The sequence below is a fragment of the Cibotium barometz genome, chromosome 2 (assembly GCF_041138505.1).
Source record: "Cibotium barometz isolate CiBa-2024 chromosome 2, ASM4113850v1, whole genome shotgun sequence".
In the NCBI taxonomy this organism is placed as follows: domain Eukaryota; kingdom Viridiplantae; phylum Streptophyta; class Polypodiopsida; order Cyatheales; family Cibotiaceae; genus Cibotium; species Cibotium barometz.
The window spans coordinates 64,103,169-64,116,545 of record NC_141047.1 but is presented as its reverse complement, the minus strand read 5'-3'; the positions used below and the strand labels follow the sequence as shown (position 1 = coordinate 64,116,545).

Below are 13,377 nucleotides of genomic sequence, written 5' to 3'. Positions count from 1 at the left end.
CGCTCCCACTAGGGGTGGGAGACAGTCCCAGCTCACAGATTTCTTCCAGAGAGCTATGCTAGTGCCAGCTGATGTACCACGTGGGGTGACCGCACAGAGCAGAGGAATTGAGAGCCAGGAGGAGACCTAGACAGACTGGACATAGAGCACCCCGACTCCGTCACCGAGAGATAGCAGCTATCCGAATGAGGCACCAGATGGAGACACAAGAGAGGGTAGCTCGCTTTCATTCAGACTGAGGGTACATGTTCACGCCATTCACAGCCTCAGCATCGGCGATGTATGATATCTTATATCCCTCTTATGGCACTGGATGGAGTTAGACATAGATCTGCATAGCATGCTTGTACTACCCCTTCAGCATATAGAGATGCATCTTGCCTTAGCACTCCATCCACATCCCCACCCCCCCTTATATTGTTTGTATATGGGCTCCATCGATCCATGATGATTCACAATTGTATCCAAACACATGCACACTTTTTCTTTTCTTTCTTTTCTTCCAATGACCGGAAGAACACAGTAGTATTATTTTTTGTCTCCTAGGCCGACTTTGGCCTCTCGTAGACGTTAATATATCTTTCTTTCTTTCTTCCTCTCTCTCTCTCTCTCCCTCTCTCTCTCTCTCTCTCTCACAGGACAGGGTTATATACATAGCTCTATGTTACTTTTCTCCATCAGGATCCTCCTACGTCATTACAGAGGACATGCCACAGGAGGAGGAGATAGAAGCCTCGCCATACACAAAGGAGATTATGCATTATTCTACACTAGGGGAAGTATTTCTTACGGGCGACTTCAATGCCCACACACAGAGCAGACAGTGTGAGGTGTATGACTATGATGACATGGAGATCCTCCACCCTGTGGATCCAGAGGAGATAGGGGCTAGTCCGGCATCAGAGGACACTGGACCAGACAGAGGGCATTATGGGGACCACTTACTAGAGTTGGGAGCCAGGCATCGTCTCGTTATTTATAACGGGATGCTACAGTGGCCGGGATCAGGAGGGCTGACATGCTTCCCACATGGGGGTCATACACGGACCGGAGGCACGGTGGTAGACTACATTATGGGGTCTTTGGAGGCATCGCAGCTTGTTACCTCATTCTCCATTCCACCTCGTCCTATTGGGGCAGATCATACATACTTGGCATTTTCACTAGCCGGATCACCAGTATCACCAGCCCCCCATATACCGACGCCACACACTACCATCTACTTCACACATGACATGGCAGACATATACACTGGCAGAGTAGAGGATGGGCTCCTACTCATGGATCCCCTGGCATCTATGGATACCATTACAGCCCAGCTCGCATCACTCCTACACACGGCTGCATTACAGAGCTTCCCACATCGTGTACACTCAGGAGAGCCTGCGAGACCTGGGACTATGCCCCAGAACAGATGGTATGATGACGAGTGCAGAGCCCTATACTCACGACTCCGCATACAGAGAGCCTTGGGAGCCATCACAGAGCAGGAGTCGAGGAGAGAGATGAGGAGACTTACTCGCCGCAAAAGGCGGGCCTTTGCAGAGATACAGGAGCTAGAGATCTTTCATTTCTTCATGAGTAGAGATAGCCCTGTCTCATGGCGGCACTTCAGAGAGCCCCGGACCCCGACACCTATTGCAGACCCACAGACATGGCACACATATGCAGAGGGTCTATACCATGCCCCACAGCAGCCACCTATACCTCAGCCACAGGAGCCTCGACCTACCACAGCTAGCTTCTTTACCCACTCGATGGTACAGGAAGCTATCCGCCGCCTACAGCATGGACGGGCCGCCGACCATATGGGCCTGCAGGGTGAGCATCTCATATATGCAGTAGATTCTTTAGCTCCTTTTCTTGCACACCTGTTTAACAGGGCACTAGCAGAGGGTTTGCCTGCGGAGTGGACGATGCACACCATTGTGCCGATTCACAAAACAGGGGATATGCTCGATCCGAGCAACTACAGGACGGTTATGGTTGGCCACGTGCTAGCCAAACTCTATGGTGCAGTGCTGGAGCAGGAGCTTAGCTTATATGCTGAGCGAGCAGGTTTACGCTCATCAGGGCAGGCAGGCTTCAGGAGAGCTTTCTCTACCACTGACCATGTATTCACTTTGAGATGTATGATTGATCAGGCCAGAGTGAGGAAGAGAAAGCTCTATTGCTGCTTTGTGGATTTCCGCAAGGCATTTGACACAGTACCACGAGAGAGGCTCTTTCAGCGCCTACAGTCTCTTGGCATACCAGCAGATATGACATGGGGCATCTATGCATTATATGAGCAAGTTTTTGGGCGAGTCAGATGTCCAGGAGGTATGTCCGAGACTATTGCTAGCACCATTGGTGTGAAGCAAGGATGCCCACTTTCCCCCACGCTATTTGGGTTATACATTGATGAGGTGGCTGACTTCATTACACGGGGAGGCGGAGATGGAGTTGATTTAGCAGGTACCTCAGTACATATTATGCTCTATGCTGATGATATTGTATTGGTGTCTGAGTCCCCAGGTGGTCTACAGCAGCATCTACATGCACTCCATGATTTCTGCACACAGAGGGGTCTTACTGTGAACCTTGGGAAAACCAAGGTTATGGTCTTTCATACATCGAGACAGGGCAGGAGTCAGCTGACATTCACTCTCGCAGGATGCCAGGTGGAGGTGGTGACATCATACGTGTACCTAGGGGTTACCTTCTCTGCAGCAGCCACACGCTTTACCATGGGTTCAGCAGCCAGAGCTAGATTGACACGGGGATATGCAGCATTGGCTATGCTAGAGAGACAGTGCCACCAGGCGCATTTTCAGGAGCCCCGGACGAAGGGGTGGCTATTTGACACATTAGTCACACCGGCATTGATGTATGGAGCAGCAGTATGGGCGCCAGGCCTTGCTACTCATTGGTGGACACAGATAGAGAGACCACAGGCCCTCATGATGGCACGCATGATACGCAGCAAACCGTCAGTACCTCATGACATTATCCGAGCAGAGTTTGCTGCGCCTCCTATGATGGTAGAGGCCATATTTCAGACTATATGCCTGCTAGACAGATTCAGAGAGATGACACAGGACAGATTATCATACAGAGCTTTTCAGGCATCTAGACAGTTGGCTGAGGCAGGAGACAGAGGATCATGGTATGCACAGGTCACACATTGGTTCTCACAGCATGGCCTAGACATGGATCATCTACCACCATTCCAGTATGACAGGGATGCACCACATATCCGTCTCTCTCATAGTGAGAGGAACAGAGTATTGAGACAGGATCTATGGCAGCTCTATACACGAGAGACATGGATATCGCCTACAGAGCCTCTTCCACCGAAGATGCTATACTACAGAGATCACTTCATGAGTATCACTGATGATGGATTTATAGAGAGGCCTAGATACATGGAGGGCTTTTTACCACACGGCTCCCGAGTGGCTATTGGTCAGCTCAGAGTTTCATCACACCGATTGGAGATTGAGACTGGCAGAGCAGCACGGATCCCCCGAGAGGAGAGGGTATGTAGATTGTGCAGAGAGGAGGTGGAGAGTGAGGAGCATTATGTATGCAGATGCAGAGCATATACAGCCATCAGAGAGAGATATTCCATTTTATTCAGAGAGCCACATTCCCTACGCCAGATCTTTGAGACAGCAGACCAGCGCATACTGGGGAGATACATTCTAGACATACAGCGCCACAGAGAGACATTATTACAGGCTCAGACAGCTCCAGAGGGGGGGCGACAGACACAGATTACTACATTTTTTCAGAGATCCATACCCCTCCCAGCCCCTACACGGTAGGGAATTACTCTCCAGAGAGCAGAGACACTTAGAGCCCGCAGGAGACAGAGGACACCTGGCTTTCGGACACCACGCCTATACCAGAGAGAGATGACAGAGATCAGAGCTCAGTTTCACAGAGAGGGTGCGGAGCGACTGGCTCGCTTCAGAGCACACCCAGGCATGTTCTTCAGGGAGCTGTGGACACCCCCTTCACTGATGTATACCATTTTATACCCCCAGTATGGTACAGGATGGAGCTAGCTAGGTTGCATATCATGATTGTATACTCCATGCATATAGCTTTGCATTCTCCTAGTAATAGAGCTCCATCCCCTGCACACCCAGATTCAGCTTTTTTATTCAGTACTTTTTCATTTTGTTGGGATGACAGAGGATACCCCATACAGGTACTCCGATTTGTCTCATAGGCCGAGTTCGGTCTTTTGGAAGACGTTAATAAAATCTTTCTTTCTTTCTTTCTCTTTCTCTCTCTCTCTCTCTCTCTGGACATTATTGTATCACTTTGGTCTCATAGGCCCATTGGGTCTTTAGTAGACGCCTCGTGCTCGTTGGCCACGCCCACCAGGATCCCGACCACCGCATCCTCACCATCGCCAAATCAGAGCCATTATCGGAGGCGCCTACCTCGCTTCTACGACCTCTCCACTCTAGACAGCCCCATGGCGGAGATACTTGATCTAAGGAGAGGGCAACACTTCAACTGATCAGCATACATGGATCTACCTAATATACATTTTTCAGTATTTTCCAGTATTTTCTACTCAGTATCATCTCGGAGTCTCAGAGTTCTTTTCTTATATTTGTAGAACAATCAGTTTATTGTACTTTTTAGTCTCATTTAGTTGTTCTCTTTGATGAGACACCAACTTCAGATGTACTCTCAGTTTTGGTCTCATAGGCCATTATGGCCTCTTAGAGACGTTAATATATCATTTCATTTCTCTCTCTCTCTCTCTCTCTCTCTCTCTCTCTCTCTCTCATAGCCATCTACTTGAAGCTCATGCTGCTCTCATGTTTCTATGTTCTTAGTATTTTCCATTCCATGATGAGATATTCCATGGACATTATTGTATCACTTTGGTCTCATAGGCCCATTGGGTCTTCAGTAGACGCTTAATATATCTTTCTTTCTTTCTCTCTCTCTCTCTCACACACACACATGCACTACCATTTCACCATGCAAGCTTTCCGTGAAAAAGGAATAGCACGTTATTCAGCATTCGAAAGACCATGCAACATATATACTTCGGGATAAGTGGGGAAATGTATGTATACATTTTGGTGCATGTAAAAAACTGTCCATATCCATAGACCTGTGTTCTCGTACTGTATACAGAGGCTTGAGCACGCCTTGTACATAACTCCAGCTTTGATTACAAAAACCTACAGCTGCATACATTCAAACACGTTTTGTGTTCTCTTTCTTTTCTAAGAACTTTTGTTGAGGAGTGAGCCTCTCCGAGGGAGTGCAGCCACACTTGGTTAGTTCTCATACTCAGGCTAAGCAGCATCTCCAATTTGGAAACCTTGATGTAAACTAAAGTTCAAACCTTCAGAGTGTTTGACATTGCACTGCCAACCTGAACTCAAAGAGCTGCAGAATAATTCTTTTTCTTTGTTGATGACGACATCACAGCTCAGATGTTACCTTGAAGCATTGTCACTGACTTTGATTTTGATTCACAACAAAGGCTAATTTGGGCAATAACAGGTAACACTACTGTTTTCCAGACCTGCAAGCACAGCTCAAAATGGGACATCGTATGGCTAGGAAGCTCTCTACAAGGCTAAAATATTTCTCCTCCACAATCTCACCATAAGAGGGTTTACATGTACCTCAAAGAACGTGTACACCTATACTTGTTTTGTTTTAATAAGTAGAAAAGGTCTATGGGAAGACATACTTGAGATCGAAAACTGGTGACATAATGAGAGAGTTATGTGACTCAGCAATGTCATCAAACAGCGTGGGCAACTGTACAGGATCTCTCTGAATTTTTTCCAATGGTGTAGACTCAAAGATTCCTATAAACAAACATTTGGACATAGAAAAGCAATCAGAACAACGGCACATAGGGGTTTTTGTTTTGATACATTCAACAGAGACATAATTAATGACAACAGAAAGCCAAGCTCTAGCATTTACAGTCTCCATGCATTTGGAGCACAATGCATATAGCATCTCATAAATTTTTTGTCGATAAAGTTGGTAAAGTTGCTTCACGAACCTATCCCAAGCAATGATGCACAGATGAGAAAGCCTAGAAAGGAAAAATCCATTCCATAAATCCTCTCGAGGATGCTTATGCAGCCGCTTGTCACCAGAAGATGTTTTGGTGAGGCAACAGGAACGTGCAATCTGCACCATACAGTAACCCTGATTTAGAATCCATTGATAAATACACACAAGGTTCAGGTAAATATTACTGCCTTGACATGCAAATGTATGCCACCACAGTGGAAGGCTGCAAAGATCAAATGTACAGCCTACCTGTCTAAAATGCAAGTGTTGATCAGAGACTATAGAACAGCGGGAGTCTCAGACTAAAACAAAAGCATTCACAGATACCTTAACTGCTGTATTATGGGATCATCTGTCTCAAAGAAGGGTACCTGTGCACATGCGGTGCGGGCATTGAAGTCTCCAGCCAGCACGATGTCCCCTAGACTGGAAAACTTCATAATGTCATCATAAAGGGGCAGGTACGGGGATTCTCCATGGGTGGCATATTTAGAAGTGGAGGGTGCAAAGTAGCACACTGCAAGGTCGATGTCCCGGGCCCTTTTTGTCTCAAGAAACCGTGCAGCCTCATCCCACCCGACCACCTGTATCACATGCTGAAGCTCCACCCAACCACCTACTTTGGCCCATCACCGCCACCCGAGATACCACTTCACAAGAGAGACCTCTTCCATCTATTCTGATCACGTCTACCGTGTCCTCTCCGATCTCAACCCCCACATCCAACTTGATGAGCTTACCACACAGCTCGCAGCCACCGTCCATACGTCCCTTGCAGCCGCCTTCCTGCACTCCAGAGCCACCCCTACATCACCAAGAGGGACTGTCCCACAGAATAGCTGGTACGACGAGGAATGTCGTGATACCCGAGCGCGTCTACATCGGGAGATGGCACTAGGATCCACCACTCACCAGCACGCATGAGTGGTCTTCCGACGTCTCACACGGAGGAAGAAGAAAGCCTACCTACCAGGCTTGAGCAAGAGCTATACCAGCTATTTCTTGGGAGGGACTGTAAGGAGGCATGGACGCTCTTCCAAGATCATCGCATACCGACTCCGATTACTTCACCCGGCACCTGGCACACCTATGCTACCTCTCTCTACCATGCCCCCGAGCAGCCACCTCTCCCCCATCCACCCAAACCCCGTCCCCCACACTCTTCCTTCTTTCACCTAAGCATGGTGAGAGATGCTAGTGACAGGATGCACACTGGGAGAGCACAAGATCATGATGGACTCCTCATCGAGCATTTCTCTCATGCTAGGGACACGCTAGCCCCTTTACTGGTTCACATGTTTAACAGGGCTCTATGTGAGGGCTTCCCCGCCAGCTGGTCATCGAATACTATTGTACCTATCTTGAAAGCAGGTGACCCCATGGACCCTAGCAACTACAGGACTATCATGATTGGTCACACCTTGGCCAAGATTTATGGTTTGATTTTGGAGCATGAGCTTAGTAGATGGTCCGGGTAGCAGAGACTCAGAGCACCAGGGCAGGTAGGCTTTCGGAGAGGACACTCCACACTAGATCATGTCTTTACACTACAGGGGATCATTGAGGAGGGGAGAGCTCACAAGCATTGGATATATTGCTGATTTGTGGATTTCTGCAAAGCTTTTGATACCGTCCCACACAGGCCAGACTGATGAGGAGACTGCAGGATATGGGAGTACCAGCAAAGATGCTTTGGGGGATCATTACACTCTATGAGTTAGTCACAGGCAAAGTACGGTCTCCAAGAGGTGAGTCAGAGATCATACATAGCACTATCGGGGTGAAGCAAGGCTGCCCCTTGTCTCCTACTCTATTTGGTCTATACATTGACGTGATCTCGGATTACACAGACAAACAGGGAGGACCATGAGCACATTTAGCAAGAGTCCTGATACTGATCCTCTTGTATGCAAATGATATTGTTCTTATTTCTGATTCACCAGAGAGGCTGCAAAGGCATTTGGATGCATTGCAGGCCTTTTGTGAGGACCGGGACCTCACTATGAACCTTGGAAAGACCAAGGTGATGATCTTTAACACCTTCCCACACTGGATAAGTAGATCTGCAATACAGTTTGCATACAGTGGAGAGCCTGTGGAGTATGTTACCTCATATGTATACCTTGCGATCATTTTTGTTGGACCTCAATTTTCGTTGCGGAAGGCGGCCAAAGCTAGATTGATGTGGGGATATGCAGCCCTTGGCTTGCTAGAGAGGCAATGCTCACAAATACAGTTTTAGGAGCCGAGGACGAAGCTTTGGCTATTTCATACTCTAGTTACACCTGCACAACTGTATGGTGCCCCCATTTGGGGTCCCAGCTTATACCACAAGAGGAGATAGAGGAGAGCCGAGACAGATACAGAGGAGTTATATGATGGGTGGAAGCCGATGGAGAGGCCCCTAGTAGCGATGATCTCGTGCATGATTAGGAGTAAGCCATCAGTGGCATATGAGATTATGCGGGCAGAGATGGGGGCTGCACCGATAGTGACAGAGGCTCTGTTCCAGACAGTGACATACTGGCACAAGCTATGGGAGCGAGCTTCCATTAGATAGATACCCCCGCCTAGCCCTAGAGTCCTCGAGACAGCTGACACTCGAGGGAGATACAGAGTGCTGGTATGCATAGGAAGGCAGCACTTGGTTTGGCATGCACGACATGTAGATGGAGGCACTCCCCCCCGTTCCAATACAGCATAGAGGCCTCGTCTTTTGCTCTCAACCGCATAGAGCGGAACAGGGTTATTAGGAAGGACATTGTCAGACTGGATACTCAGAGGACATGGAGTTCACCTAGTCATCCACTGGGGACAAAGATGGCCCTCTATAGAGATCACCTCCTATGCCTAACAGAGTATGGCTTCATCATCCGCCCACACTACATGGACACACCCCTATCTTTTGGGGTGAAATGTGCGATCAGCCATCCGCAACTCGTCCCACCGGCTGAGAGTGGAAACTACCAGATATGGGCCTAGGGCGGCCGCACTAGAGGATAGGATATGCGAGCTCTGTCACACAGTGCCCGAGACAGAGGATCATTACATATGCCGATGCCCTGTATACTATGAGATTCGGGGGAGGTCCCATCACCTCTTCCGAGGTGGGTTCAAACCACTTTCCAGGATCATGGACTTCCCGGATCAGAGATGCCTGGGACTTTTTCTTCTAGAGCTCCGCAGACATAGGGAGTCTTTAGTGAGATCTAGATCAGCTGTACTTGCTCCAGGACCAACACAGAGACCTCTCACCGACTTCTTCCAGACCAGCGCTCCGAGGGCCGATCCACCCACCGTACCCGGACCACAGGCTAGTGCAGGAGCTCGGCTGAGAGGTGTGACACTCAACAGAGCGACTAAGTTATGCAGAGCTTGACGCCCCAGACCCCATGGGCGTCGCCTACGGCCACACCACCATAGGAGGATCCGGGCCATCATCTCCCATCATTGTAGGTTATTCTCGCACCGGCTCAATTTTACCACCTTGAGCACCATGTCACAGCGGCCCATGAGGGATGTATTAGGGTGATATGAGAGCTGTCTGCTCATGTACCTAGATCAGATTTTATAGTTCTAGATTTTTGTTATCTTTCTTTCTAACTATTTTTTACCTAGGATGATGTACCTCATGGATATGATGTAATCTTTTGGTCTCATAGGTCATTTTGGCCTTTTGAAGACGTTAATACAACTTTCTTTCTTTCTCTCTCTCATGTTTCTATGTTCCTAGTATTCCATGATGAGTTTCCATGGACAATTTTGTATCACCCCACTGAGATATCTATGTTTATGTTTTGTTTCTCTTTTATTTTCCATTCCATGATGAGATATGCCATGAACATTATTGTATCTTTAGTAGACGCTTAATATATCTTTCTTTCTCTCTCTCTCTCCCCCCAACTACTGGAGCTCCCGACTCTCTATGGAGATTAATGGCACCCCGCTTTCCGGGGCAATTGTTGATGGTGGCTCCGAGGTAAACCTAATGCCAGAATGCACACTCCATGCAAAGGGTCTCCAAGCAACAAGACCAGGCCATTTTTGTGTCTGGATGGCCGACCAATGGGAGGTGACTCCCATTGGTCGGCCATCCAGACTATTCTTGCTCGACTTTGGGGTGATCCAGCTATGACTCTAGCTTAGAAGTAAAGGAGTTCTCCATGACTAGGGTTCTGACCTTTTGTAGATTCCCTAGGAGGCTAGGAGCATAGTCTATATGAGCTGAAATTGGAAGAAGGTCTAGACCAAGGAGTTGAGAAATACAAAATTTGAGAAGGCTATGAAGTGTGTGAGAGTTGCAAGAGGGAGCTATGGCGGGTGGAAGATGAAAGAAGGCATCGTTAGAGTATGATCTCAACACTAATAGAGATAATTAAGGTATGAGTCTAGGCTAATCCCAATATCACGACGTGCATTGATGAAAATGAGTTTGCATACATCAATTCGTAGCCAATTGCTAGGTATCCTCCACTTACCCTCTTACATCATCAAGAGTCTCCCTTTTTGCCCTCCTAGACTCTTCTTCACCATTTACACTTTACACATCATTCTAACCTTTGACAACCTTTTCCGTAAGGTTTACACACTCCCATACATTGAATCATACAAGATAACGTATCCGATATCACATTTCGCACCACATTTTCAACACGCCTCCTTGGTGCCCAATTGGATGTCATCCCAAGAAGCTAATGTAACATACATGACATGACATTCTTTGCCCCCCCTTGATGGAGATACATATACATCACTTAGCCTACATCATAGATGGGCTGCAGATAGTTACATCAACATGACATGAGACATAACATGATCATAGACATAGAACATAATCATAGACATCATTATATCTAGAAAAGCTTTCTTTTGAAGCATCATCAAGAGTTGCTTCCACCATTACATTTGATTGTTGCTTCTCCTCTGACCAACTACTCTTCTCAAGGTAGCCCACCTTGCCACATGCATCATATACAAGCTTGGGTTTGTTTCGATGAAAACATTGGGCCATTGCATGTCCCATCATGTTACATTTGACATTGGACTTGTTAAAGAAAGCAATCTCCCTATTATTTGTTGAGCTTTGTTGTGTACCTTTTAGTTTCTTATCCTCTTCAAACAAGGAGGATTCGACACCTTCAAGAGTAAGATTTGGAAGATTATAGTAGTTGTTACCAACGATGAAAACTCTTGAGGAGTACTTTCGATTAAGACGGCTATTGCATCCTTCTCATTCATGGGTGCCTTGACACCTGCAAGTTGTATCATAATACTCTTCATCTTACCAACATGCTCCACAAATGAGTCCTTGAACTCCATGTTAAGCCCATAAAACTGAATTTTCATATTTATTTCTAATTTTTTAGCCCTAGCCCCAAACACTTTCTCTAGCTCATCCCAGGCTTCTCAGACATGCACTTTTTTGCTAATGTGATGAATGATATTATTCCCAAGGCTTAACCCACTGATGGCAATGGCTTTTCTCTCCTTAATTGTCCATGCTTTGACCCGAGTCTCACTCCCTTGAGCTCATCGCCATTTATTGCTCCCCAAAACTCCTTTTGCATGAGTAGAGATACATGGCTTTTGTTTGCCGTGTATGGAATCCTTCACCACTAAGATTTGGCTAGCTGTGGCTCAATGAGGAGGATCGAGGAGGATCTTACTGAGATTTATAGTTGTATCTCCGCAGTGTCTACTCCCTTACAAAGATTTGGACAAGATTTGGATGCTAATCGTGATTAAGATCACTATTTACTCACTAATCCCAAAGAATGTACGTAGCTTTCGGGTAAACCATTGGGATAGTTACACTCACAATTGAACCAAGTAATTTAAGAGGGTGAAATAGCAATAAGTGAAAGAGGGATTAAGCCAATACTAACACACTTAATCAAGGGTTTCAGAAGGTTAATGAAATCTCAATGAAAAGAGAGGTGCAGGTCTAGATCTCACTCTACACACCAACAAATGCAATTCTGAAGCCACCAGCATGTTCAATCTCAATCAAAAGAGAGGTGCAGGTCTGGATCTCACTCTACACACCAACAAACGCAATTCTGAAGCCACCAGCATGTTCAACATGTTCGAAAGCCCCCGGGACCAGCTGGAATGGTCATGAAGGTGCATGGACATGAAGAATGGCCATTTTTCCCCAAATTTCTGAGCACCAACTACAGCGTCAAATTTGCTTGGTTCTTGTCAATTTTTCTTAATTCCTTCAATGTCCGTGGACACCTTGAGGTGCTCTATGTTCTGGCTACAAATGGATGTATGCAAGCTCATTTTCATCAATGCAAGTCGTGATATTGGGATTAGCCTAGACTCATACCTTAATTATCTCTATTAGTGTTGATATCAAACTCTAATGATGTCGTCTTTCGTCTTCCACCCACCATAGCTGTCTCTTACGACTCTCACACACTCCATAGCCTTCTCAAATCTTGTATCACTCAACTTGGTATCAAAGCTAAGCTCACCATTGCATTCTCAGCCTTAGCATTAGAAATAATTATCAGTATTATTTGGATTAATTAAACCACTTACTAATTATAAACAATCTTATCCACAAGCTCAAGTAGTGGCTGCCATTGAGCACCTAGATTTTCGCTACTTCTGCAACCATTGGGCAAGCCCTTTTAGGTCCATGATGTCCAGTATGTAGGATGCCGGGCGTTCCACTGCTTGGAGCCTATCAAGTAGTTCCGACTCATCACCATGAGAAACAAGGCCTTGTTCAGACATGGGACAAGACGTTCGATGGTTGAGGGGGAGACAAAGTAGGGGATATTGTGGCACGACAAATGCCTTGTGTTGAAAATGTGGTGCTGGATATGCTGGATATGTTATCATGTATGAGTCAATGTATGGGAGTGTGTGAACCCTGGGGAAAAGGTTGTCAAAGGTTAGAATGATGTGTGTGAAGTATAAATGGTGAAGAAGAGTCTAGAATCTTGATGATGTAAGGGATGATGTAAGAGGGCGGTACCAAGAGAGTCCAACTCTCAATCAGAGCACTATGAGGTAGTAGGTCTAGAGGAGCCTGTCTCACGGGCTACCACAGAGGGCGCAGGGTGGTCAAACTTCTCTCAAATAAGGTCGATAAGCAATGGGCCCGACCAATCTCCAAATGCCCAAGCACAGAATCTACACAAGTGTCCTTTGAAGAACCTGTCATCCCCTTGGAGGGGAGCATCCAAAAGCTTGGAGGGAAGAACAATATGCCACTTTTCCAACAGCTTACGATCCCACTCTCCTCTCCAAGGCAGCTGTGACAAGGGAACCCCTTTCCCTTCCTCTCCTTTCCTTGCTTCTAAGGTTGTG

The 13,377-nt window shown here is 46.7% G+C and overlaps 1 protein-coding gene across 4 annotated transcripts in view; it reads right to left on the bottom strand.

Annotated features, from left to right (window-relative positions):
- Positions 1 to 5,024: 5,024 nt before the first annotated feature.
- Positions 5,025 to 13,377, bottom strand: part of LOC147641351 (zinc transporter) — a 101,598-nt gene continuing 93,245 nt past the window's right edge. For 2 of the 4 annotated variants that reach the window (XM_086820800.1, XM_086820793.1), the window contains exons 9-11: positions 6,041 to 6,171; positions 5,717 to 5,837; positions 5,025 to 5,545 (exon numbers count right to left, since the gene is read on the bottom strand). In XM_086820800.1, coding sequence (XP_086676926.1) covers positions 5,530 to 5,545; positions 5,717 to 5,837; positions 6,041 to 6,171 — 268 coding nt within the window. In that variant the 3' untranslated portion in view covers positions 5,025 to 5,529. The remainder of the gene's footprint in view (positions 5,546 to 5,716; positions 5,838 to 6,040; positions 6,172 to 13,377) is intronic. The other 2 variants (XM_086820795.1, XR_015269266.1) reach the window with 2 other exon arrangements.